We start from the raw sequence: 26,151 nt of genomic DNA, 5'->3' as shown, positions 1-26,151 counted from the left end.
TCTGGAGGCCACGGTATGTTTATTGTGGACCTGCTCACACCAGGGTCTGGATCCCAGCACCGAGTTTTTCTGGGTTCTCTCCATCTGGCTCAGCAGTCAGAGGTGCTGGTCCTCAGGCAGAGCTGGACCACTGTCCAGGCTAGAACAGCTGGATGATGGACTCCCGGGACTTGCCGACACCGACCCACTTGACTGCAGGGGAGAGGCAGGTAAGCTCCGCTGGTGGGGGTGGGGTGTGGGCAGGGGCAGTGTATATGGGGGAAGAAACCCACCCGCCACGCCCACGTGGTTCTCCACAAAGCGGATGTAGCTCTGGGCCTGGACAGGCAGGTCCTCCCACTTCCGTGCGCCCGTGGTGTCGGCCTTCCAGCCGGGCAGCGTCTCATATTCCACCTCCACCTTTTGCAGGATCTCCTGGTTTGCTGTGGAGACACCCATGAACATGGGTGTCTGTCCCCGTGGCCTGGGGCTTGGTGGCAGGGAAGGCCAGTCTCAAGGACAGCAGCTGGGCCCCATCCTCTGGTGGGGCTCTCCTCCAGCTGGGCTTCCTGGATGAGCTGCTGGAAGGTTCTGAGTGACCAGCAGGGTGGCCCTGCGGGCTGCTGGGAAGTGCTCAGGGACCCTAAGGAACTGAACCCTCGAGGCAGAGCCACCACCCTGCTTGATAGTGGGTTACAGAAGTCATGGGTCAGTGGAGTCAGAAGGTTGCAGAGCAAGCACCCACTGTCACTAGGGGGTTTCAGGCAGCCACCCCTGGCTACAGGGAGGAGGTGCCCCCGAAAGCAGAGCAATTGGAAGTTAGGGGGATGTAGCCTTAATGCTTTTTCAAAGGGGGTGCTTGAAGTAGGATCCCTGAGACCTCTGTTTGGGCCCAGGTTTGGGGTGCTGCCCCTGCCTCTCTACTCCCCCAGTTTGCAGTCCCTCAGCACCCTCCTGCCCCATTCTTCTTGGTCCCCAGGCACAGGGCCCACCACCCTATCCATCCCCTAGTGGGGAGCCCCACGCACCTGGGAAGTGAGGGATCCTCTTTCCGTTGAGCTTGTAGGAGACACCCACCTTGACCTCGTCCAGGGCATCCAGAATGTCCAGCTTGGTCAAGGCCAGCCTGCCAGGGCCAGCTCCACTGAGGGCCAGTGGTCCGGGGACTGCCAGCCCGCCCCCCCTGCCCTGGGAATCTGGCCATGTTTGCCTCTATGGGGCTGTTGGGGTCTCAGCGGCCAGAGCGCATGCCTACAGATGCCCCTAGAGCCCCCTGGAGACCCCATGGCTGTGCTCAGGGGTCTCTGTGGCATGGGGGGGACTCCTGGGCTGGGCACTCACGCCGTGAAGCCATTGACCATGTGGGCATGTCTCAGGATCACCAGGTCCAGCCAGCCGCAGCGCCGCTTCCGGCCCGTAGTCACCCCCCACTCATGCCCCCGGTTCTGCAGCAGGTCCCCGATCTCCTGTGCCAGAAGGGGGAATGTGGCTTGCCATCCAGGGGAACCAAGAAGGTACCTGCCTCCTGTGGGTTCACCCCTGCACCCCCCACCCCAGCTGCTGGGATATGCTCACAGGTGAGGCCTCCTGGGCACAGAGCATGGGTACCCAGCCCCCACCCTGCCCCTGCCCCTGCCTGCCTGGGGGCATCTGGCCCCAACCCACACCTGCCCCGCCCCCACACTCACATTGATTTGCTCTGTGGGGAAGGCACCGATGCCCACTCGAGTGGTGTAGGCCTTGACCACGCCGTAGACCTCACCCACATTCTGGGGGGGAATGCCCAGGCCCGTGCACACGCCGCCCACCGTGCAGTTGGAGGATGTCACGAAGGGGTAGGTCCCTGCAGGGATGGGGGCCCGGCTCACTGACTGCCTCCCAGGACCCCATGGACTAGCTAGGGATGAAGAGCAGTGTAGCTGTAGGGTGAGGGCTGGCTGCGGGGGATGAGGGCTGGTTTCAGGGGTGTGGGGCATAGGGCTGCCGTACTCTAGGCGGTGCCTAAGATTTAGGGTGAAAGTCCACCCCGGCTCAGCTCTGTCTCCTCCTGTCTGCTGAAGCCAGGGACTGAGCCCAGCGCCCCCCCCCCCGCCCCACCTACCGAAGTCGATGTCCAGGAGTGCGGCATTGGCACCCTCCACCAGGATCTTCTTGGGGGGGCCATGCAGTGCCTCATACATGAAGTACACCCCGTCCCGCACCATGGGCCGGATCCTCTCAGCGAAGCCCTGGGAGCAGGAGGCTAAGGCCTCCCACCCTCCCCAGGGAGGGGGAAGCTGGGCTGTCTCCCAGCCACCCGCCCTGCCCCCAGAAGATACAGCAGTTCCAGATCCCATGCAGAGCGGTGGGTATTTGGGATTCCAGGTTTAAGACTAGGCCCCTAGGAAATGAGGGAGCCCCCCACAGCACCAGCTGTGAGACTGGTCTCTGTCACATAGAGCTAGGGACCCTCAGTGCTCCTGGCCCTGCTCTCTGGGCCAGGGTGACTTATGTGTGTGGACAGTGACCCAGGAGCATCCCCCCATCCCATCCCCACCCCCGGCAGCCTCACATACCTTGAGTTTCTTGAGCTGAGCCTCCACGTCAACCTCCAGGGTAGGGAACATGGACTGGTGCTGGCGAGCCAGGTTCCTGAACCTTGGGGAGTTACCGTCACCACCTGCCCGGCGGCTCCTCCCCCCCACTCCTGGCCCCCCCATACCTGGTGGAGAACTCATCAAAGTCAGCCAGCAGGTCACAGATACGCAGGCCTGTGCGAGAGGCTTTGGACGAGTAGGCAGGGCCAATGCCCTTCCGGGTGGTGCCAATACTAGGGGGTAGGGGGGTGGACAAGGGGGCAGGGAAGTGGGCAGAGTGGATGGTGGCACGGGCATGGATGAACAGGGGGTGTGAGCAGGAGCCATGGGCAGGGGGCAGGGAAACAGAGATATAGGCAGGGGTTTGGGCAGAGGGCAGGGATGTAGGCAGGGGGGGGTGGGGGCATGCAGATGGTGCCCATGCAGGGTGTGTGTGAGTAGGAGGTAGAGGGGCTTAGGTGAGGGACGGGGGACAGGCCTCGGAGAGCCATCTACCCAGCCAGCACTCACTTCTTGCCCTCCTGGGCCTGCCGCTGGACCTCCTGCAGCCCATCCACCGCCTGGTGGAAGTCGAACACTGGGCAGATGGGTGGTAAGAGCAGTTAGCATAGCCGTGCTGCCAGGATGGACAGATGAACAGTGTGGCCTCCCCCAGGTCTGGAGGGACACTCACCCAGGTGGGCCCGGTCGGAGATGATGAGCCGCTTCTCCCAGTCCTTCAGTCCTGGACAGGCAAAGGACTCAGCTCAGCAGGCAGCCATGTCCCCCCTTCATCATGGCACCCCTGCCCAGGCTGGCCTGCCCCAGGGCCCTGCCTCTCTGGGACCTGTCTACCTGCCAGCTACTGGCCCCCTTGTGACCCCAGCTGGCTGCCTGCTGCCTCCTAGAGCCCAGTGTGGAGCCTGGCCTGCGCCTCAGCACCCCACCTCCCTGCACTGGGCCCCTCCTGGCTGGATGCCACACTCCTCGCCTGCTGCTCTTCCTTGAGCGCCACGTAGGGGCTGCCCCCCAGAACTCAGGCAGCAGGACCCACCTTTCTTCTCATTCTTCTCCGCCTCCTCAAACAGCCCGGGCAGGTGCACCACCACGCCATTGCCTGCGATACAAGGCAGGGGTCGGGGATATGGAGTCACCTGTCACCAGGACCGAGGGCCTTTGTCCCTGGGGTCAGAGATCAAGTCTGGCCCCCTGGCTTCACCCTGCTATTGGGGGTAACTCTGCCACGGGCTGCCACCTGAGGGGCCTCGACATGTGTTGAGGACAGCAGCCACACGTGAAGGACAAAGGGCACAGTCCCAGGGGACGTGCATGGGGGCAGGGGTTTGAGCCTATCACAGGGACAGGGCCTCAGCAGATGGGAGTGACAGGCTGGGTGTGCTCTCGGAGATGGCTCAACCTCCTGGACACCCCTGGCCATGTCTGCTGGGCCCGCAGTGCAGCCACAGGTCCAGACGAGAATGACTCATGGTGACGGTCACAGAGCATGAAAGGTCACCTAAATGCCACGGTGTCCTGCGGGGACCACGTGGCTGGGCTGGGGGCAGCTGCGGGCCTGGCACGGCCACCTAGCTCGGCGCCGTCTGGCTGCCCTGACTTGGAGCTGTCCCTGACCCACCCCAGGGGGCTGAAGAGCACTCTCCCATCAGCAGGCCTCCTGGCCCTGAGTCCTGCTGCCCCCCCCTCCCCATGGCCTGGCTGATGGGCCTGTGGGGACACACTGGACACCCCGTCTGTGGGAGAGTGGGAAGAGGCCAGTTGCTGGAGCCACAGCCTGACCTGGGAGGACGGTCAGCACAGGGCAGGACGCAGGGGACAGAGACAGAAGCATTGGGAGAATGTGAGAGGCACAGAGTTGGGGGCGTGGGGAGGAGACACCTTGCAGGGAGGGCCTGGGGGACAAAATGGGCAAGCTTGGGCCTCAGGGACCCCAGAGGCCAGCAGGTGAGGGAGTAAGGGCCATGGAAACCACTTTGTGGGGGACAGAATGGCTCCATCCACACTTACCCTCCATGGGGACACACACAGAGAATTGGGGAGTTTGGGGTCCCATGGCAGCTGGAGCCAAACCTCGGGTTAGGCTGAGCAGGTCACCCCTGCAGGGCACCGAGTTGGGGTCCCTGCCTCCCACACCCCCGACCCCAGCCCCGGGTCCCTGTCTCCCATCCTGGCCCTGGCTCCCTGTATCTCCCGCCCAGCCCAGCTCCGGTGTCCCACTCACCGATGAAGGAGAGGGCTTTGGTGTGGATGATCCCGCTGGGCAGCAGGTGGAAGTCATACTCTTGGCCGTCCACCACCACTGTGTGGCCCGCATTGTTGCCGCCCTGGAGAGAATTGCCGCATCCAGAGCTGACCTGCCCCCTTTCCCCCCGGCCAGCACAGGCCCCCGTGATACATCCTCTCCCTCTCAGACTCAACGCATTGGGGATCCCCGTGGCCCAGGAGCTCTGGGGTCCTAGGCTGGGGGCATAGTCAGTCGGGGGCTCTACTACATCACCTTTCTAGGTGGCATGACTGTCCTTTGCAGACCTGCCTCTGTGGAGATAGGGGCTGGGGGTCTCCACAGACATTGGGCGCAGTGTGGAGTCAGGGCTGGTGGCTGGGATCCCTGGGGTTGCTGTGGGCACACCCATGATTGGGTCTGCCCAGCTGGCAGGCAATCCCGGAGACCCACGGGTGGTGGCAGGCTGGGTGGGGATATGTGGGGGTCTTCTGTCTCTCCAGTGCTCTCCCTCTGTGTCCAGGGTGCAGATGGTGCTGCCAGAGTTTAGAAGGAATAGGAGAGCCGACGAGCAACTGTGGGACTGTGGGTGGCAGGTGACCCAGTCATAGGGGCCCAGGTAGCAGGTCTGCCCCCCCACTATGGGGGCATGAGCCAGCTGGGTGCTAGGCAAGGTGGGTGTCCTGAGCCCTACTGTCACCCTAGGCTTTACCTGCTGGAGGGGGTAGCCTCTGTGAGGGGGAACAGTACCTCCTTGTTGAAGTGTTGAGCCCTTGAGGGTACCCCAGAGTCAGCTGCCTGCTGGCTAAAACCCCCACTGCCCCAATAGCACCCAGAGCATCCTGGCAGGCCCCCAAAGACAAAGGGATGGGACTGAGTCTTCCCCATCTGCCTCTGTGCCCCCCCATTACCCCCTATGCATCTAGCTCCTCAGCGAGCAGGGACCCCAGTGAGCCTGTACATGGGACTGTCTCCTTCGTGACACCCCACCACACCCACCCTGCTGCTGCTCACAGCTCTTAATACCATACTTTCACCCACCCATTCATTAGCTAATTTCTTCACCCATGCATCCACGCACCGAACCACCCACCCATCATCCGTCTACTCAATAATTTGTTCATCCATCATTCCACCCATCCATCCATCTATCCATCCATCCATCCATCATCCCATCTATCCATCCATCTATCCATCACATCCATCTATCCATCATCCCACCCATCCATCCATCCATCATTCTATCCATCCCACCAACCATCCGTCCATCACATCCATCTATCCATCATTGCATCCATCCACCCACGCACCCATCATCCATCCACTCAATAAATTGTTCATCCATCTACCCATCATTCCATCCATCCATCCATCCATCCATCCATCCATCCATCACATCCATCTATCCATCATTGCATCCATCCATCCATCCACCCATGCACCCATCATCCACCCATTCAATAATTTGTTCATCTGTCCATCCACTCATCCATCCATCCATCCACCCACCCACCCACCCATCCACTCATCCATCCATCCATCCATCCATCCATCCATCCATCACATCCATCTATCCATCATTGCATCCATCCATCCATCCACCCATGCACCCATCATCCACCCATTCAATAATTTGTTCATCTGTCCATCCACTCATCCATCCATCCATCCACCCACCCACCCACCCATCCACTCATCCATCCATCATTCATCCTGTTCCAGGCATCTATGGGAAGCAGAGTGGCACAGGGAGAGAACACTCAGCTGGCTGTCAGGTGCCATCACTTTAGGACCGGAGGTGGCCGTGACCGAGGCTGCTCACGAGCTGGATGTAGGGAAGGGGGTGCTGGGTAGGGAGGGGCCAGCCCACAGGCCTGGCTCAGGGGACAGGGGCAGAAGGCTGGGTGGCCCTGTCAGGCCGGGTTTGGGACCAGGAAGGAGGGGCTCAGAGTGCCCCATGTCCCTCAGCCTGGCAGTGGCACCCCAAAGCTGACCTTTGCACCTGCCAACCAGCTGGTTACAGGTGGCAGGTGTGGCCTGGTGACTCTGGCTCCAAGGGGCTGCTCCCCTCCCTCAGGGGACAGAGTAGCCTCAGGTTGTCAGATGCCCTGTGTGAGCCCAGGATGCCCCGCCTGCTCTCAGGACCCAGACTGTCCTGCCCCCTTCCACTGACGCAGTTGCCCGTCTGTCACCCGTCCCACGGCACTCATCTCTGGCCCCTGGCTCTCAGCCCTGGCTGCACACCCCCTTCGTGGGACCTCAGGCTGGTGGTCTCTGCCAATGAGGAAGAGGGTACGGGCCCCCGACCACTGGAGGAGGGCTCAGTGTCACACTCAGGGCACTGTGCCCCGAAGATCCGATGTCTCTAGCTCAGCAGATGTATTTTTAGCTTGGCCCCAGCCACTGCTGGGGGCGGGGGAGAAGGGGGGCCCTCTGGGGCAGGGGTGGGGGTGTCAGGTGCCTGTTAGGGTATGAGTGGGGGTATGGGCTGTGTGCATGGAAGGGGTGGGGGGATGGGGGTGTGGGCTGTGTACTTGGAAGGGTGTGTGCATGAGAACCAGTGTTCTGGGGGGGAGGTGTCAACGGCTGGGGTGGCTGTGGGGCAGGGAGTCCCCAAGGGGTTGTCCCTAGCTGGGGTGGTTGTGTGGCAGGGTGTCTCCAAGGGGGGGGTGTCCCTATCTGGGGTGGCTGTGGGGTAGGCTGGCTGGGGTAGGTGGCAGTGAGGGCAGGATCCCCGGTTTGGAGTGAGGGAGGGGCAGGGGGCTGACTGATGGGGAGGCTCCTAGTTGGGATGGGGGAGCTGGCCAGTGAGGGGGGTCCTGGGCTGACCCATGGTGGGGAGGGTCCTGTCTAGAGGGCTGGCCAAGGCTGGAGGTGGGAGATGGCCGGCTGAGGGTGGTGTCCTTACTGAGGGTGAGGCTGACTAGGGTGGTGATCCTGACTGGGGGGCTGATAGGGGGTGGGGGTCCCATCAAAGGGTGCTGGCTGGGAGTTGGGGCCTTGGCTGGGGGAGCTGGCTGGGGTCAGGGTCCCTCTGGCTGGCCAGGGCGGGGGTCCCTCTGGCTGGCCAGGGTGGGGGTCCCACACCCAGCCCCACCTGGCAACGGCTGACGATGTCGGCGTCCGTGGCCAGCAGGTCCACCACCTTGCCTTTGCCCTCGTCCCCCCACTGCGCGCCCAGCACCACGGTCACCCGGGAGCCGGTGGCCGCCGCCTCCTGCTGCAGCCGCCCCCGCTTGACGCCTCCGGAGCCCGGGGGCCGGTCGTTGGAAGCTCGGGCCCCAGACATGGCGCTGGCTGTGCTCTCGGCCCAGTGCCGGGAGCCGCCTTAAAAGGGGCTGGTGGGGGCGGGCCCAGTGACGCAGGGTGACCTCAGGAGCCTGGCACCCAGCTCAGCTCTTCCTGCCTGGTCAGAGTGGCAACTGTGGGTGCTTCCAGAGCCTCAGTTCAGAATTGGGGTCTCTCAGGTCCCTTGCAGAGGGGAGCTGTGAAGCCAGTCCCTGTGTCCTTGCTTCTGATGCCTCTGCCCTTGTGGACCAGCCAGCCTGGAGGGGATGGTGGTGGTGGTGGTGGTCTGATCTGAGGAGGAGGCAGAACTGTGGTTTTCACCTGGCAGGGGTGGGGGTTGGGCAGGATCTAGGGGATCCCAGCTGGGGGAGCAGAGCCCCACCCCCATGTGGATGTGGGCTAGGTAGGGGTGTTGGCCTGGACAGCAGTTGGAACCAAGATCTCACCCCCTGGGGTGCACCCCCCTCTGTGGGAGCCAACTCTGAGCCAGGGGCCCTTGGGTTGAGCTGTTGGGGAGAGTGCGCCTCTCTTCCCAGGCACAACCAGCAGGGGGGGCAGGGAGACCAGCTCAGATACTGGAGCCCAAGTGTGTGGCAGGAGGAGTAGAGGGAGCTGGGGGGGGGGGCTCAGGGAATGGGGTCACAGAGGGGCTCTGCAGGGGTTGGGAGCCATGGGGGGTTGAGGGGCTCATGGGGGGCCCAGGGAAGAGGCTCTCAGGGTGGCCCAAAGGGAGAGACAGACTGGGGGACCAGGGGGACTGAGGGGCTCTGCAGGGACTTGGGGGTTGAGGGGTGGTGAGAGTTGCTCTGGGGAACCAGAAGGGGCTGAGGGACTCTTGGAAGCAGGGGAGCCTGAGGGGCTTTGTGGGATCCATGGGGGACTGAGGGGCTCTAGGGGGCCCAGGGGAGGACTGAGGGGCTCTAGGAGGGCAGTGGATACTGAGAGGCTCCTTGGGCCCCAGGGGGACAGAGGGGCTCTGCAGGAGCTGGGGGGCCTAGGAGGAGTGAGGGCTCTGCGAGGGAAAGAGGGGGCCTGAAGGCCCAAACTCTGCCCCCTTAGCAGTGGCCAGAGCCTGCTGGTGGCCAGGTGAACAGCTGGGGACCCGCCAGTCACAAGGCTCAGCCATAGTTAGAACGGCCTGCCCCCAGGGTGGTGGAGGCACTGTAGCCACTTACCCTGGGGTCCCCGGAGCCCTCAGACCACTGCCTGGCTCTCCACCCTTGGGGGACCACAGCAACCCAGGGTCTCCACTCATCTGCTTGCAGAAGGCCAGAAACCCTGTGCTGGTCCCCAAAACTACATACACCACACACCCACACACCATCCCATGGCAGGTGACTAGAGCAGCCCCACGAAGTCCCAGGTCAGGACCCAATTGGTGACCCAGGGTCTCACTCAGGTGAAGCAGTAATGCTACCACTGGGCTCCATCTGGGGGAGATTCCCACAGAGGCTCCATAGAGGCAGCCTGGGAGGGGTGTGGGGAGGGGCGCAGGGGTGATGAGTGATAAACTATGAGAAGTCACAACATGCTGGTGGAGGTCATTGAGGCCCACAGCTGCTCCCATTGTGAGTGGCATGGAGCACAGGCAGGGGCTTCCTCTCCCAAAGCTCCTCAGCCCTACCCTCACACCCTGCACCACCCTGTGCTGTCCAGCCACATACCCCCTCAGGGGCTGGGAGCCCAGCCCAGCGTATGCAGCCCACCCACACCACCCACCACAACACACTCAGGCCAGCTCAGGTCAGCTCTTTATTCACTGTGACCAGTGGGACACCCATGGAGAGTGAGGACAGGATGCAGCCCTCTGTTTGGGGCAGCTGGCCCCTAGAGTGGGACAGCTTGATGGCCAGTGCTGAGTCAGGTCATGGTGGAGAGATGGCCTGCGGGGGTATGGGGGGGCTGCTAGTCTGCCCCCTCTCAGGGCCCTGCTTCCCACTGCACCCCAAAGAAGGCTCTCAGAGGTTCCTCAGCCACCCAGAAGGGTGGGACACAGCTCTGAGGGTGGGGGGCAGGGTCTGCCCCTCAGTGTGGGTGCTGAGGCAGGAGGGGCATGGGGAGAGCAGCGGGTGTGCAGGGGTGGAGGGGCGCCTGTGGAGGGGCAGAGGTGCCTGCTCCGGAGGTTCCCGCAGTAAGGCACCAAGTGTGGAATCCGGCCCTGCCACCCAGCAGGGCTGTTCACTGGGCTCTGGGCTTGGGCTTGCAGCCTGTGGGGGAGGAGGGGACAAACTGAGGGTGGCCTTGGGGACAGTGCCAGGATCCTATCCCTAAGCTCAGCTGTGGTCCTGGCACTGCCTCCGAGCTCCAGTGTGGGGACCCTCTGACCCCAGGCTCTGATTCCAAGGCCCACTGTTCCAGCTCACATACTTCATCCAGCCCCCATCCCCACTGTTCCCGTCACCCTAGTCACCCCCCGCCAGCCACAGGTCTGTGGGCCCCCACTCTGGCCAGGACCCACTGGTGGGTAGTGGGGGACCCGCAGTGAGGTCTTCCTGATGTGGAGGTGCTGGGGGCAGGCCTGGGAGGCGAGACACTGCATCCTCAAGTAGCTGGTGTGCAGTTCTGGGGCTTCCCTGCTTCTTGGGGGGGGGTCCCTGACCTGGAGTTTCCTCAGCCGGAAGTTCTTCCACATGAAAGGGGGCTGGAAAGGCCCCCAGTTCTTTCCCCAGCCCCACCAAGTGTCAGAGCCCAGCGGAGCTCTGGCCACCTCGCACTGGCAGCGGGCACACAGCTGTGGTTGGCAGCCCTCACCCAAGAGGGTTTGCTGGTGCACCTGGGCTATAGAGAGTGGCGCGGACACCAGCCCCTCTGGAGGGGTCCCGGTAAGTCCTGACTGGCCATGGTCACCAAGGAGGCTGCCAGCCCTGGCCATACCCACTCACTACCCATCCCAGGGTGTCCCAGGGAGACCCTCAGAGGAGCCCCAGCAAGCGAGAGGGAGGCGGGGCCACCACCAGCAGGAGGGTTAGCACGGGCTGTTAGTGTCACCCACCTACCTCACTGGGTCACACACTGTCTGTCTGTCTGACGGGCCGCAGGAGCGGGCACCACTTCTGCTCCGGACAGAAGAAGCCACTCATCCACAGCCCACCCTGCTTGCCCCAGGGCAGGTGGGGGGCAGGGGTGACCCCCCAGGCAAGGACTACTGTCCTCGTGCAGTAGGCAGGGTCCTGGGAGCCCCCCACGTCTCTGTTCCCCTGTGTGGTTACCTTCTTGGGACCTCAAGGGCCTTTTCTTTTTCCGCTTGCCTGTCCCCTTGGAGCCCCGGCCCCGGGACCTGGGGAGCGTGCCAGACCCTGAGGAGTCAGTCACTGCGTCCTCAGAGAGGGACTGGTCCAGGGATATGTCGAACGCTGAATCTGGGGCAGTATCCTCATCTTCGTTCCTGCTGGGGCCTGTGGCATTGGTGTCCTCAGGGTCTTGGCCAGTGCCATCCGTGTCTGGCTGGGAGACACCCCGTGGGGCTGTGGGGGGCTTGTCTTGGGAGAAGCTGAGGTTTCTCAGGGCCTGGTCACTGCCCAGTATCACTGGCCAGGCGTCTTCAGGAACCAGGACCTCACTGGCATCCTCATACCAGGAGGACCGCCTATCTGAGGAGTCCCCACTGGGCTGGGGGCTGGGGGCTGCAGCGTCTGCCAGGTCCCAGTCCCAGGGCTCCCTGTCCGTAGTGGCATCCAGGTTGTGGCCCCTGGGAGCTCCTCCAGGATCACAGGTAGCTGCTGTGGATGCAGGGGTGTCAGGGGAAGGGGCCCATCTCTGTCTGCTGGCACCCCTCCCCTGGGCCTTCCTGGGGAATCCAGAGCAGAAGCTGGGCCTCACCAGGAGCAGTGTCTCTGAGGGGCTCTGCCGCGGCCATCTTGCTGGCCCCCTCTGTGTCACCGCGCCCACGGGCTGTCTTCCTCAGCTGGAAGCCCTTCCTGATGTCAGCCAGCAGTGCATCGATGACACACACCTCCTCCTGTTTCCCGACGTCCTTCCTGACTGAGGGCTGGAGCTCAGTGGGCAGCTCCAAGCCCAGGGGCCTCCGGGACCGAAAGGGGCCAGATCACAGAGGCCTACCCACCCCAGGGCACCCTCTGTCCACAGGCCCCCAGGAGTCCCATCTCCCAAGTCACCAGGTCACAGTCCTGCTCTCCTGGGCCCCTAGTCTGCATCCCTGGGTCCCTGGCCTGCTCCCCTTACCCGGCTTCCCGTCCTTGCCCCGTGGCCTCCGTGCCTCCTCCTCAGCCAGCTGCTTCTTCCTGCGCTCAGCCCTGGCCATCTGCTCCTTCCGGTCCTTGTTCTCCTGGGGGACAAGGCCTGTGAGTGACAGGGTGGACACCACTCCTATCCCTCACCTGGTGTAGGCCCACCTTCAGGGCCCGGGTGAAGAGGTCGCGGAAGGCCTTCATAGTGCTGAAGGTGTCCTCCAGGGACAGCTGCCTGGGGTCCTCGCATAGATAGGCAGCCAGCTCCAGCCTCTTCTGCTCAATAGCCTCGAACAGCATGGCCAGCTTCTGGGAGGCTTCCAGGCTGGCCTGGGGGGGGGGGACACGGAGTGTGAGGGGGCAGGCTGGGGGGGCACAGGGTGTGAGGAGGGCAGAAAGCCTGCAAGGGGGCCTTCAGGCTGCCTTGGGGAGACAGAGGCTGTGAGAGGGGACTGGCCTTGAGGGGGGCACAGGCTGTGAGGGGGGTCAGAGGCTGTGAGGGGCTGGCTTTATGGGGGTATAGGCTGGGGGAGGCAGGGGCCTGCAGGGGGGCTAACCTGTTGGCCCCGGTGTAGGGGTAAGGGGAGCAGACCCTACTCGCCTGCAGACGCTGGGTGTACTGCTCCTGCACCTCAGGCTCAGAGGTTCCCACCCTACGCACCATCTGCCTTAGCTTCTGCAGGTGGGTGTCCAGCTCAGAACGCAGGGACTCCAGGTGGATCCTGAGGGGGGGGGATTAGGCCTGGACCATGTTGGGGGAACCCCAACCTGCACCCCAACTGGACCCTAGCTCACACACCGGGGGACTCCAGCTTGCTTCCTGGGGGGGGGCAGCCTGCTCCCCTGCTTCTTGGAGACCTGTTTCCCCTCTGAATCACAGGTTGGGTCTGCTGGGCACAAGTCCCCCCACCAGTAGCTGGTCTGTAGGGGCGGGGATGGGGAACAGGGATGGGGGGCAGGTGGGGGGACCTACCCTGCGGCCTGAGAGGGCAGCGTCAAGTCCTCGGGCAGCTGCAGCAGGGCCGGGTGGCTCTCTTCCACCTCCTGGGATGTGCGTGACCATGAGAACCGCTGCGTATCCGTGTGCCCGACCTCTCCTGCACCCCTGCTGCCCTGTGCACCCCCAGTTCCCTGAGCCCACTCCCTGTGCTCAGGAGTCTGCTCTCCTGGTGACCACCCCCCCACGCCCGTCCCACCTCCAGCACATGGTGCAGCAGCGTCACCCGGCTCTGCTGGGACTTGGTCTCTGTGAGCTTAAGCAGTGTGCTGATCTTGAAGCCTTCGGCGTCCCCTGTGTGGCTGCCCTGAGGTGGGGGTGGGGGTGGGTGGGGATTCAGGGATGGGGAGTCAGGAGTAGGGGTTCCTGCGGGCAGGGCAGTGCGCTTACGTAGTTGAGGAAGTTCCCAATTTTCAGGATGAGCTGGCAGAACATGGGCAGCTGCTGGCTAGTGAGCAGGCCTGTGGGCAGGGGAGGGAGCTGAGGGGCTCAGTCCCGCTCATTCCTCCCCTGAACCACTCCCCAAGTCTGGCTGTGTCCCAGTCCCTTGACTGTGACTACTCAGTGTGTGGGCCATGGATGTGTGCAGGTGTGCAAAGGTGAGTGCCCAGCTGTGTGCAGGTGAGTGTGCACAGGTGTGTGTGAGCTGACAGGTGAGACTAGTGTCTGCAGCGTGTGGCTTGCGGCCTCTGTGGCCTTTTCCAGGCAGCCGGTCGCCCTGCTCCCTCCCGCCCCCCCCCTACTCACTGTCACAAGCGGCCAGCAGCAGCTGGGCCTTGGGCTGCACCGTGTCCAACAAGACAGAGGAGGCCTCACACAGCAGCATGCACTCCACCCGCAGCTGGTGACTGGGGGGAGGGGCAGGGTGGCCAGGTGAGCTGGGCTCTCCCAGGACCCTAGCAACGAGTGTCGGGGGTGGGCTCCAGGGGTCCTGGAAAGGGGGACTGAGAGTCCTACTGGGGGATCTTGGAGGGCCCTAGGGGGCCCTGGCAGGGGGCTTTAGGGGAGCTCCTGGAGGATGCTGACAAGCTGTGGGGACAGCAGGCTTCCTGTGGGGCACCCCCCTCCTGGAACAGGTGGGATGGACAGAGGGGCCCTCCAGGACATCAGGGGGCCAGACTGTACAAGCTGGCCCCATGTGGCCCTGAGTCCGAGGTGCCCAGCTCACCAGGGAATGGCCAGCAGCAGAAGGTAGAAGCGGTCAGCACTGGCCAGCTTGCTCTGCTCTCCCGTGAAGGCTCGCAGGTTCTCGGTCTGGTGGGGGGCAGGTGTGGGTTACAGCTTCCTGTCTCTGTCCCCCCTTGGCTGCACTCCAGTACTCCAGGTCCTCCCTGGCTGATTCCCAGCACCCCAGGTCTCCCTGGTTGACCCCCAGCACCCGGGTGTCCCTGGCTGATCCCAGCACCCAGTACCCAGCACACCTCATGCTTCTCTGGTAGTAGCTTGAGGAGCTGCTTGAGAATCTCCACATCAAATCGGGATGTGTCCCCTGCCTGGATCATGGCTGTGAGCTCCTCATGGGAGCTGCAAGGTTTGGGATGGGGGTGGTGGTGAGTCCTTACTGGGCCCCCCACCCTGACCATCCTGCTGGGCCCCCCTTGGCCTCAGGCATAAGCACAGTCCCATCCTGCTCCACCTCTGCCCTTTTAAAACTTTTTTTTTATTATTTTCCCTTTTTTTACTCTTGTTTTTTTATTATTTTTGTAGTTATTGTTGTTGTTAATGATGTCATCATTGTTAGAGAGAAATGGAGAGAGGAGGGGAAGACAGAGACAAGAGGAGAAAGATAGACACCTGCAGACCTGCTTCACCACCTGTGAAGCGACTCCCCTGCAGGTGTGGAGCCGGGGGCTCAAACCCAGATCCTTATGCTGGTTCTTGCACTTCTCACCACCTGCACTTAACCCACTGCGCTACCGCCCAACTCCCTATTTCATAATTTTTTAAATCTTTATTTACTGGATATAGACAGCCAGAAATTGAGAGGGAAGGGGGAGATAGGGAGGGAGAGAGATAGAGAAAGACACCCGCAACCCTGCTTCATCACTCGCAAAGCTCTCCCTCTGCAGGTGGGGACTGGGGGGCTCAAATTTGGGTCCTTGCTTATTGTAACATGTGCACTCAACTAGTGAGGCTGCAGGTATAGCTGAATAAGGCCTGTAGATGATGGCGCCCTGCAATGTAAATGTCCCAAGTTTAATCATAGCACTGAGCTTGTATTCAGAGTATCTCTGATTTTCAGAAGCACACACTCAAGTTTTTAGAAGTAAAGGAGAGTCAGTTTTGAAATTTACTTTTAAATAACTCAAAGGGGGAAAAATGTGTGTGTGTGTGTGTGTGTGTGTGTGTGGTGTATGTAAAGGTATAAAAAATATATGCTGGGGACTTGGGAGATAGCATAGGGGTTATACAAAAAGACTTCCATGCCTGAAGCACCAAAGGCTCCAGGTTCAGTCTCCAGAACCACCATAAGCCAGAGCTGAGCAGTACTTGGGGAAAGAGAGAGAGAGATACCAACAAAAAAGTACAAAAAAAAAATTGGGGAGTCTTGGATCAGGATTAAAAATTATATGGTTTGCATTTTTTTTTTTTATTGTCACCAGGTTATTTGCTGGGGCTTGTGGCAGGTGCTAAGAACCCATTGCTCCTGGCAGCCATTTCTTTTCTTTCTTTCTTTTTCCTAATTTTTATTAGATAGGACAGAGAGAAACTAAGAGAGGACGAGAGGACAGGAAGATAGAGAGAAAGAAAGAGAGACGCCTGCGTACTTGCTTCATCACTTGTTAAGCTTTCCCTCTGCAGGTGGGGAGTGGGGACTCAAACCCAGGTCCTTGGGCTTGGTAATATGTGTGCTTAACCAGATGTGCCACCACCTGGCCCCCTGGTTTGCATTATTCTTTCAACAGGTGGGGAGCCGGGGGCTTGAACTGGGATTCTTATGCCGGTCCTTGTGCTTCACGCCACATGTGCTTAACCCGCTGTGCTACCGCCCGACTCCCCAGCCTCTGACTTTCTGGGCATCCTCCAGGCACAGGGAGGGGGCTGGCCTGACTCAGCCAGGACTCGGGACAAAGGGGAGTTCAGCTGTCTTTGGCTTTATGGGCCTGGCCATATTTGGGGCTCAGTTTCTGGGTGGGGCGGGGGTGGGGTGGGGTGGGGTGGGTGGGTTCTCAGGGCCCAAAGGGACAGACCCTGGCACCACCCAGGGATGGGACCTGCACTTCCCAGGGGCAGCAGCAAAGGGACAGTGAGGTGGATGGGTCCCAGGAGCAGGCGGGGTCAGTCCTCACCACTTGAACTGCTTGAGGAAGATGTTGAGGTTCAGGCTCTTCTTGGAGTCCAGGAAGGTGATCTAGAAGACACGGGGCCGCCAGTGTTCCCCCGTCCTCATGCAAGCCCCCCCCAACCTAGGGCACCCTCCTGGCTGTGGGGTCCCCTCCATCCCCACCACCTGGAATCTCCTCTCCTCACATTGGGGCTTCTCCAGGCTGTGGGGTCCCCTCCTTACCTCTCGGGGTTCTCTCCTGGTGGGGGCTGCAGGCTCCCGGGGCTTGGCGGCCGGCAGGGAGAAAAGGCGTTCGATGCTGCTGAGATCTGGCTCCAGGGGCTGGCCTCCTCTCGAGGCCCACATGGAGCTGTGCTCTGAGGGGCAGTGGGTGGTCAGTCTTGGGGGACAGGGTGGGTACACAGCAAATGCTCCTGGGAGCCCTACACGCACCCAAGCTGCACTTTCACCCTGAAGTGCAGATGCCTACCCCCATCCGAGCAGTGCCTCAGAACTGACCTCTGCCCTTTCCCTGCCTCCCACCCCACTGACCCCACTCCCCTCCGATCTGGAGGAGCCTGGGGTCTCCACTGCCCTCTGTCCAGGGAAGCTCGGGTTGCCACCCACCTCCCTTTCATGGGCACCCAAGGTCCCTGCCCTCCATCAGGGGAAATTTGGATCCCTATCCCCTCCCTCCTGAGGTACCCAGGGACCCCACCCCCATCTGTTCCAGGGTCCATTCCCCTTTCTCCTGGGGCATCCAGGGTTCCCACCCCCCTCATGTGGGGGAGCCTGGGGTCCCCACTGTCCCTCTGGCCCACCTCGTGCCACGCTGGAAGGCAGTTTCTGCCAGTTGAGCTTCTTCATGCGCAGGGTGGGGGGGTGCACCAGCCGGTGGCTGGGAGTGCACACAGAGCCTAGACCGCTGTCTACCTGGGCCACTATAATGTCCTCCACGCTGCCCAGGGCAGGGGGGCCAGGTGGGGGTGGGACTGTGCACCCTGAGCCTGGCAGTGGTGGAGGGGGTGGGGGTGCTGGGGGCAGTGAGACCCCCTGGCCTGGCAGTGGTGGAGGGGGTGGGGGTGCTGGGGGCAGTGAGACCCCCTGGCCTGGCAGTGGTGGAGGGGGTGGGGGTGCTGGGGGCAGTGAGACCCCCTGGCCTGGCAGTGGTGGAGGGGGTGGGGGTGCTGGGGGCAGTGAGACCCCCTGGCCTGGCAGTGGTGGAGGGGGTGGGGGTGCTGGGGGCAGTGAGACCCCCTGGCTTGGCAGTGGTGGAGGGGGTGGTGGTGCTGGGGGCAGTGAGACCCCCTGGCCTGGCAGTGGTGGAGGGGGTGGGGGTGCTGGGGGCAGTGAGACCCCCTGGCCTGGCAGTGGTGGAGGGGGTGGGGGTGCTGGGGGCAGTGAGACCCCCTGGCCTGGCAGTGGTGGAGGGGATGGTGCTGTCCCTCCAGCCCTCAGAGTGTCTGTGCTGGCAGGGGGTTTGTCTCTTGGGTGCTGGCCCATGTCAGCCTGGACGCTCCTGTGGACCCTGCCCAGGGCTCTGGGCCGCTGCCGCCCCCTGCTGGCCAGTAGTCGCTCCAGCAGGTCCTCTTGGCTGCAGTCCTGGGCTGTGGGGAAGGCGGGTCAGGGACAAGGCTTGCAGTGGGCTGGTGGTGTTGGGGGGGAGAGTGCAGTTTGAGCTGGGGTCTGAGTCAGCGCCGTGGCTACTCACCGTCAGAAGCCAGGAGGACTGCGCGATTCACCAGCCCCTCCAGGGCCTCCCACAGCAGCTGGCCGCCCCGCAGACCCGGCTCCAGGTGCAGCAACCCCTGCAGCACTGACAGCAGCTGCGCAGAAGCTGGGGAGCAGCTCACCTGGGGGCCAGGCAGGGTCAGTGCCTCTGCCCTGGGCAGCCCTCAGCCCTGCAGCGCCCCCCTGCCCCCACCCCTGCAGGCCTGGGGTCTGCCCAGCCCACCTTGTGGAACAGAGAGGCAAAGACCTCCTGATGGCTGTTCATGTTGACGCCCCCACACGCCTGCAGCAGCTCCTCCTCGTCCTCAGCCTTGGCCTCCTCGAAGGCCTCCAGTTGGATCAGCAGGTCCGCGTCCCCCAGGTCTCTGTGGGGAGGGGGGCTCAGTTGGGTGCCCCACAGCCCTGGAAGGCCCCACCCTGAGCTGTGGGCCTGTGGGTCCCCAGACACCCTGCTGAATTTGTATTTCAGAGAATATGGATGGGAATCTCTGGTTCCACCCGGGTGCACCATGCAGGCTGATGGGTGGGCTCAGGCTCGCAGGGCCTGTCTACTGCCTGTACCCTCCCAGGGGACTGGTCAGGGGGTGAGGGTACCCAGCCAGTCCGTCCACCCATGTGCAGGAGGTGGGTGGACTCACCGTAGCCGCGTCAGCATGTCCAGCAGCTGCAGCCCTAGGAAGGGACAGTGGGGTCGACATGGCTCAGACCCTTGGAGTCCCCTGGGCCCCTTCCACCACCCAAAACAGTCTGTCATTTCCTGGGGTGGAAGGCTGCGGGGACGGGGGCGGGGAGCGGGGCTGCCCAGCCAGCTTGCCCTAACAGCAGCTAATGTCCAGGGTCCTGCAGCAGGTGGGGGCCCAGGGCAGTCACCCCGCCCCTCAGGCTGGCAATGGTGATTACCCACGAACTCGCTGCGCAGCTGGGTGCGGGTACGCAGGTCCTCGGGGCCCAAGATGATGGCGTTGACCACACTGAGCAGGGTGACCACGTAGGGCACATTGTCGCTGTCGCCCAGTTCATTCATGATCACGCTGAAGCGATACTGCTGGCTGCAGACGGTCTGCAGTGGGCGTGACCAGCACGGAGTGAGCGGAGCCAGCACAGATGGGCATGACCGCAGGGGCAGAGCCAATGGGAGGGTGGGCATTACCAGAGGGTGGGGGGCTCAGTATGTGATGGGCGTGGCTAGAGCCCCAGCTCACCTTGTAGTGGTCCAAGGCGTCCAGGGCCAGGGTGTGGCCCTCGGGGGAGTAGATGCAGAGGGCCGCCAGCAGCTCGAATACCTGCTTCTTCACCATCACGTTGGATGTGTCCAGGGCTGCCGGGCAGGGCCAGGAGGTTCAACGGGGTCACCGTCCCCTGTCAGCTGCCCCTCCCTGTCCAGGCTGCTCCCACCTTCACTCCCTCCCACCTGAACACCCCACTTTAGCAGGAACCCCTGAGGTGTCTGGGGCAGGTGGAGCGTGCCCTCTGCAGGTGAGGGCCAGAACTGATTGAAGTGGTGGGGCTCTGCCAACTGGGGCCATGCCCAGGGCCCACTCAGCTGCTGGACTCCTGTTTCTGGCTCCAGGGGATTCCAGGAGGTCTGGGTAGGGGAGCCTCACCCTGGGACAGCTGGCGCACGTAGGCCTGGTTGCTGAGGATGTACTGGATGCCGGGCTGGGAGTTCATGACGGCACGCACGCAGCTGATGCACGTGAGCTGGAGCAGCGCATCCGAGATGCGGGCCACACCCCGGCCCGACAGGCGCGCCAGGGCCTCGAGCAGCAGGTCCAGGCCACTCTGCTCCAGGAACTGCACCATCCAGTCGCCGTCGCTGCTCTCCAGACGCTTGCGCAGCCCCGAGTAGTTGACCACAGACGGCATCTGCAGCAGCCGGATGCAGAGCTCCGGGCCCGCGCTCTCCAGGTTGGCCTCTGCAGGGTCCGCATCCGCGGGGCCCAGCCTTTCCTTCAGTGCCGCCCACTTGCGCTGGGCGCCATCCTTCACCGACATCCTGCCAAACTGGTGGCACAGGCGCTCAGCCTGTAGGGCCTGTCCCTGAGCCCTGTGCCCGCTGCCCCCCCATCACCATAGCAACTGAGGAGGCACACTGGCAGGAACACCCCTGGCCAGTGCAAGTGAGGGCTCTTCCAGCCAGTATTGGAGGGCTGGGGTGCAGCAGAGAGAGAGGCTGGCTGCAGGGCTGGGCTAGTGCTGCCCACTTGGGGGGCAGGATTGGAGTCCCATAGGGGCAGGCTGCCAGGTGTGGCCCTGCCCAGAGGCCTGCTAGGAGGAGTAGCCCGGAAGGGCCCCCATCTCACAACTGCCCTCCAAGTGGGCAGGCAGGCTCTCTGCTCATGCCCTCAGGAGCCCTGCCTGGACACGGTCCAGTGCAGCCCCTGGGGGCCGCCGTCTGCGACCATGTAAGGCTTGCTCTTCTGTTTTGTGTGTGTGAGGGGAAGGCAGCAGAGCTGGGGCAAGGCAGGGCACCCACATCACCTTGTGCCCACCTTGCCTTCATAGCCCAGCAGGGGTCCTGCCTCCGCTTCCCCCCTGCAGGCAGGAGATGGGGCTGGGGTCACCCAGGGGAGTGAGAGCAGAGTCAGGCCCCAGGCCCTGCAGGAAAGGCTGAACAGGCTGGAGGGGGCACCAGGTGCGTAGTGGGCAGGCCCCTGCCTGTGCACACAGCCCTGCCTCACTGGCCCGCGTGACCAGCCTGGGCCACAGTTCCCCCTCCTGCTGCCCCTCTGGCACTAAGCTGTGGGCCACCCTGAGGGCAGTGGTGTCCACAGCTGGGGTCCCACGTGGGGACTAGCTGGTGGAGGACCAGAGGCTCCCAGTGGTCCCAAGGCCCAGGCGCTGGCCACCTGGTCCCCATTGTCCACTCACCCAGACGCTCAGGACCTTCCTACTGCCTCTTCCCACCCCTTCAAGGCCTGGCCTCTGACTGGCCCCTGTGCGCTGCTGGTCTCTCATCATTGAGTACTGCCCGACAGACCCGGCTCAGCCCTCTGCGGCCTCCAAATGGAGGGGCTGCCCCCAACACTGCCAAGGGTCCCCAGCCTCAGTAGATACCGCCCTCCATGGGTGACGCAACTTAAGATGGGCTGGCCCTCTCGCCCCACCCCCAGTGGTCATGGGGTAGACTCACCACAAGCTTTCCAGGAGCTCCCACCCCTCCCCGCCCCGCTACAAGAGTTGCAGAGAACTGCCTCCCAAGAGCTTCCAGTGCTCCTCCCTGCCCCCCCTGCCGCTGACCATCCACTGAATTTCCTAAAGGAAATCCCCCCAACTCTGTCTGTGGGGCCCTTCTGGCCCTGGGCTGTGGAAGAGGACAAGACCCCTGGGGCCGGGCTGCACTGCTGCCCCCCAGTGTCCATGGGCATCCGCTGCTATCCACAGGGGTCCCTCCACCTCCTGCAGGCCTACCCCACTCACTCCCCACCTCACTCACTCCCCCCATCTGCAGGTCCCCAGCTTCCCACTCCCACTGAGCCCCGTTTTTCTGTGGGGAGACACTGCCCTGTCAGCCCAGGTGGCAGGTGCCCGGGGCCCACTGAGCACAGAGGGACGGCAGGCAGCTGATAGCACACAGCCACCTGGTCACAGTCTGGCCCCACCCCAGCCCTGGGGGTGACTGTCCCAGATCCTCCCTATGTGACAGTAGCCCAGCAGGGTGCAGAAAAGGCCCTCGGGAGGCCTGGAGAGCTCAGGAATGTAGGTGCTGCCCGCAGCCCTTAGCCTGAGCATCCACTGCACTGTCTCTCAGTGTGGGCAGGGCAGCCTGGGGGGAGGGGCAGGATGGAAGCTCAGGAATGTTCCAGAAGCTCAGGCCCAGGGGCAGAGCCTGTGCCTGAGATTCACAGAACTCTTCTGTGGACATTGGGGAGTGGGAGGAGGCTTCTGGAGACTTCTGATGGCTGAGGGGGCAACACACCTCAGTGTCCCATTGACCCAGCACAGGGGTTTGCAATGAGGAAGCCCCCAGACCCAAGCTGAGGAGGACCCCAGACTCACAAAGAGGAAGCCCCCAGACTCAGGTGAGGAAGCCCCCAGACACATGTTGAGGAAGTCCCCAGGCTCACCTCACACTGAGCTCTTCCCATAGGCATGTGGGGCTGCCTGGAGGGGCTGGTGGGGGCCAAGGTCCCAGGAGGACAGCTCTGGCAGGGCACCATTTCCTGCTCTCCTGGGGGTGCAGTGTCCCCCATCCCTCCACCTCAGGGGCAGCCGGGGACTAGGGCACCTGGGGGTAGCTGCGTCAGTGGGGTGAGGGGGCTGCACAGACAGCTTGGCAGGTGGGCGGGATTCCGGAACTGGGGGTGGGGCTGCACTCTATTTCTGGCTCCTGCAGGAACCCACATTTCCCACTGCCTGGCAACCCCACACTGTGCTGCTGGCAGTGCAGGAGCTGGGGGCTGGGGTGGTGAGAGTATGTCCCTGGGGGGGGGGTGCATCTTCTCAGCAGCGACCCAGAGGTCCTTGTGAGCCCACTTGGGCAGAGGGCCCAGGATGGAATAGTCCCCCAGACGTAGATGCCCCCCCCAGATGTTCATGAGGTACTGGGGGCTCTTGGGGGAGCCAGGCACAACATAGTGATGGGGTGCGAGTGAGCGCCCCAGTCTCCCTCAGCTTCAGACAGGGCCTGTGACTGGCCATCTGGCTGGGAGGGTCCAGGCTGGGCCTCCATCTCAAGAACAGAAGTGCAGGAAGTGGAGGCAGGGGCTTGGCGGGGTGGGGGTGGGGGTGGGGGGTAGGGTGGGTGGGGAAGGCAGCCAGGGCACAGGAAGGCCGCCCTGCTGGGGGAGCATGTACAGACCCAGAGGATCCTGGGCCTATCCTCCCCCGCATGGCTGCTGGGCAGGGGGGGGGGCAGGAAGGGTGGCGGCACCACCAGGAAGCCAGGCTTTCACTTCCACCTGGCTTCAGGGGCCTGTTCCTGCCTCACAGAGCTATAGAGCTGCCCTGCCAGGTCTCCCAGTCTCCCTGCCCACAAAGATGGCTCTGGGGCACCTCTAGGGGCCTGACTACCTGGCCCAGCATGGGGACCCAGGAGGTTGGTGGCCCAGTGGCTGCTGTGGCTGTCACCTCCCTCCACTGTGGCCTGGGGAGCGCTAGGTGTGGCACTGTGGTGGGTGTGGAGGGAAGAGCCAGCAGCCTGCAGGTGGATGGCAGGGGTTGGAGCCAGGCACTGCCCACAGCCCCCCAGCAGTGCCCGCAAACCTTAGGCTAACCCCAAAACCCTCATTCGGCCTGGCTCCATTCTGAGAGAGGGGACCAGAAATGAGAGGTAGCTGCTGTGTGCCCGCAGTTGTGAGTAGGCAGGAGGGGAGGTGTCTGCCCAGGGGGCCCCCAGCCCAGCCCCCACCTGCCCCAAGACCCCCAGGCCCAGCTGGAGGCTGCCTTTGTGTGTTTGAGGGTGGGCAGAGAACAAAGCTGAGCATTGACTGGGGGGTGGGGGGAGCTGGCACAGCCTAGCAGTGCCAGGGGCTGCCACTAGGGTAGGGCAGGGGACAGCCCACTGGCTACTGGCCTGGGCAGCAGGATGTCATGCTGCACCCCAAAACTGCCACCATCCCTGCCTCCCCCCCAGTGTCCCTGGGGCAGCATGGGGTGGGGGTGGGTGGGGAGTGAGCTCTAAGCCAGATCAGCGGAGCCAGGCCACTGGACTGGACTCTTCTCTCAACACGAAACCCCAGCTGCTCTGGGGCTGAGCTCTGGCCAGCACTGCCTACGCACAGGGCCCCCCGCCACCCGGCCTGGCTCCCCATCTTGCTGCATGGCCCACGGCAGGCAGGGTGGCCCAGGGTGGCAGCAGGTGGGGATAGCACTGCTGAGCTGTGCTTGGAGCAGAAATGGGGACACAGGGATGGGGTGGCGGGGGGAGGCGGGCAGCACAGGGGCACCTCCTGGGTGGGGGGAAACCAAGGCACACAGCCCCCGGGGCCTAGGCAGGCTGGGGCAGGTCCCCGCCAAGGCAAGCTGCAGGGGTGAGGCACAGGCAGGGAATGCGGCCTCGGCCCTGCTCTCTTGTCCCCCACACCCCAACACCGCTAACCAGGGGACCCACCGGAGGCTCAGGGTGTCCAGGGCTGGCTGTCTCCATGCTGGTGGCCCTCCTGTGGTCACTCACTCATTCCTCAGTACACAGGGCTCTGGTCAGGCTAGGGGAGCCCCTCCCCACTTATTCACCCCAGGGAGGTACCCTGGGGGACAATCTACCTGCCTCCTGCTTCCATGCCCCTTGCAAGATGATGGGAGCCTCCCCTCATGTGAGGCTGGGAGTCCCCGGGCAGCCCTCAGCCTGGTCCCGTGTGGGGTGACCTGACTTTACCACCAGCCCAGGCCTGGCTGCCTGCCCTGGCCTGAAGTGGGGTACCCTAGACTCCCGGCAAGAGCCTGAGGTGAGGGCAAGGCAGTGTCAGGGTGCTGGGAACCTGGGGCCTATGTGGAAGCATGCCCACCCCCAGAGCTGCACCCACGGTGCTGCACCCCCAATTACCGCCCACTGCAGTTACCACACCACCCCAAGTCCCAGCCGGGAGAACAATGCACCTCTATTTAAGACAGGCATCAGAGGTGGGGCAATTAACAGCGTGCCTGTCGGCACCCCCACAAAGTGGGGGTTCACTTGACATCCATCCAGCAGGAGGAGCAGAGCCGACCCCAACGCTGCCTAGAGGGTTACGGGGTGCCCCTCCCAGGCCACCCAAGCAGGGGGAACAGGGCAGTGCCACTTGGCCTTTGCCCTGCCACCGTTCTCTCTCACCCAGGTGCTGCCCGGCTCTGGCGGCTCCAGGGCCTGAACCTGGGACTTTAGAGCTGCAGCCTCTTCACTGGCTGCTGACCAAATGCCACCAATTCCCAGTGCTGTGGCCACAGCAGGGGTCTGGGGCTCTTTGTGGAGGGGGCCCACCTTCAGAGCACAGGGTGGAAGTACTGAGAGGCCCAGGCGCACCCACCTGGGGGCTGAGGGAGGGCCCCAAAGAGGGACATACCCACTCCAGGCCAGCAGTGACCTCTGGCCCACTGCTACTTCCCGGCAGACTGTCACTGCATCCGGGACCCAGGAGGTGGGGGGGGGGCACTGAGGCCACCCCCCACCTGCGTGAGTGGTCAGCACACCCCAGGGCCAGGAGGAATGCCCATGACAGCCCCCTCCCCCACATCCCTGAGGCCTCCCTCCTGGAAGGGGTCTTGGGACAGGGGATCCGGCACAGTCTCCACCTCGGGCTGGTGTGCAGGGCAGGAGAGGACCGGCTCCCCAAAGTCTGGGGGTGCAGCCGTGGGGGGCCCTGCTGTCCAGGTGCCAGGGAGGTGGAGTGAGTTTTCCGACATCACCTGTCGGCTGAGTCCAGGAGGGGACAGTCCCCTGCGCCCGTGCCCCCCCTTTCTGCTCCACCGGACTTCAGACGCGGACTCACCGGGCAGCGCTGGGCAGCAGCCTTGGGCTCGGGCTCCCGGTTGGGCTCAGGCTACAGCTCCGCTCGGGCTCAGGGCGCCGGGAGGAAGGGGAGGTGCTGGGGGATGGGCGGAGCTTCTGGGGAGGGGTGGAGCTGGGAGGGGGTTCCCGGCCCGCATAGGAGGGGTGGAGCGCTATCACAGGGCCACCTCCCCCAGTGCTGGGTGGCCTCCGCTAGGACGCTCCGCCAGCAGCCCCCGCCTGATGAGGCCCTCACCCCTCCTCCGTACAAACCCCAGGGATACAGAGATAGCTCCCTTCACTCATTCCCTAGGGTCCCTGATGGCCTGTCCTGTCCCCTGGCCTCCAGCAGCCTTACCTACACAGGGATGGCCGTGCCCTTCCGTAGCCCAGCTCCATCAAACCTGCGAACTGTGGACTCTGTACCCCCAATCCTGCAGGACCCCCACACTCGCCAGCAAAGGAGCTGTCCCAGGAGGCTGGATGGACAGCCCCCTTCTGACCT

The 26,151-nt window shown here is 63.3% G+C and overlaps 2 protein-coding genes across 2 annotated transcripts; both read right to left on the bottom strand.

Moving 5' to 3' along the window:
- On the bottom strand, positions 1–8,084 carry ADSS1 (adenylosuccinate synthase 1). The gene is made up of 13 exons (XM_007518362.3): positions 7,871–8,084; positions 4,774–4,876; positions 3,589–3,651; positions 3,229–3,279; positions 3,066–3,132; positions 2,681–2,788; positions 2,535–2,616; positions 2,081–2,207; positions 1,668–1,822; positions 1,321–1,445; positions 1,008–1,105; positions 273–422; positions 1–192 (listed from the first exon to the last, which is right to left on the bottom strand). Exons 1-13 carry the CDS (start codon positions 8,060–8,062, stop codon positions 140–142), a joined length of 1,374 nt encoding a protein of 457 aa, XP_007518424.1. The 5' UTR covers positions 8,063–8,084; the 3' UTR covers positions 1–139.
- Positions 8,085–9,800: 1,716 nt separating this feature from the next.
- On the bottom strand, positions 9,801–25,743 carry INF2 (inverted formin 2). Its single transcript, XM_016186114.2, has 22 exons — positions 25,648–25,743; positions 19,846–20,245; positions 19,444–19,559; positions 19,142–19,301; positions 18,880–18,913; positions 18,465–18,606; positions 18,222–18,363; positions 17,332–18,117; positions 16,754–16,887; positions 16,536–16,597; positions 14,667–14,769; positions 14,414–14,499; positions 13,993–14,093; positions 13,636–13,706; positions 13,445–13,552; positions 13,222–13,292; positions 12,850–12,970; positions 12,414–12,578; positions 12,244–12,346; positions 11,881–12,042; positions 11,271–11,780; positions 9,801–10,268 (listed from the first exon to the last, which is right to left on the bottom strand). The coding sequence occupies exons 2-22, from the start codon at positions 20,234–20,236 to the stop codon at positions 10,240–10,242; spliced, it is 3,597 nt and encodes a 1,198-aa protein (XP_016041600.2). The 5' UTR covers positions 20,237–20,245; positions 25,648–25,743; the 3' UTR covers positions 9,801–10,239.
- Between the last annotated feature and the right edge of the window lie 408 nt (positions 25,744–26,151).

This window comes from Erinaceus europaeus, chromosome 22 (assembly GCF_950295315.1).
Source record: "Erinaceus europaeus chromosome 22, mEriEur2.1, whole genome shotgun sequence".
NCBI lineage: Eukaryota > Metazoa > Chordata > Mammalia > Eulipotyphla > Erinaceidae > Erinaceus > Erinaceus europaeus.
Note: the sequence above shows the minus strand (reverse complement) of the source record. Positions and strands in the feature narration are given on the sequence as shown.

Coding starts and splice junctions, on each gene's coding strand:
- ADSS1 (XM_007518362.3), bottom strand. CDS start 8,062: ATGTCTGGGGCCCGAGCTTCCAACGACCGGCCCCCGGGCTCCGGAGGC. Junction 2,789..3,065: donor CAGGCCCAGGAGGGCAAGAA/GTGAGTGCTGGC, acceptor CCTACCCCCTAG/TATTGGCACCACCCGGAAGG. Junction 423..1,007: donor GAGGATCCCTCACTTCCCAG/GTGCGTGGGGCT, acceptor GTGTCTCCACAG/CAAACCAGGAGATCCTGCAA.
- INF2 (XM_016186114.2), bottom strand. CDS start 20,236: ATGTCGGTGAAGGATGGCGCCCAGCGCAAGTGGGCGGCACTGAAGGAA. Junction 13,553..13,635: donor TTGGGAACTTCCTCAACTAC/GTAAGCGCACTG, acceptor CCCCCACCTCAG/GGCAGCCACACAGGGGACGC. Junction 12,347..12,413: donor TCTTCACCCGGGCCCTGAAG/GTGGGCCTACAC, acceptor CTTGTCCCCCAG/GAGAACAAGGACCGGAAGGA.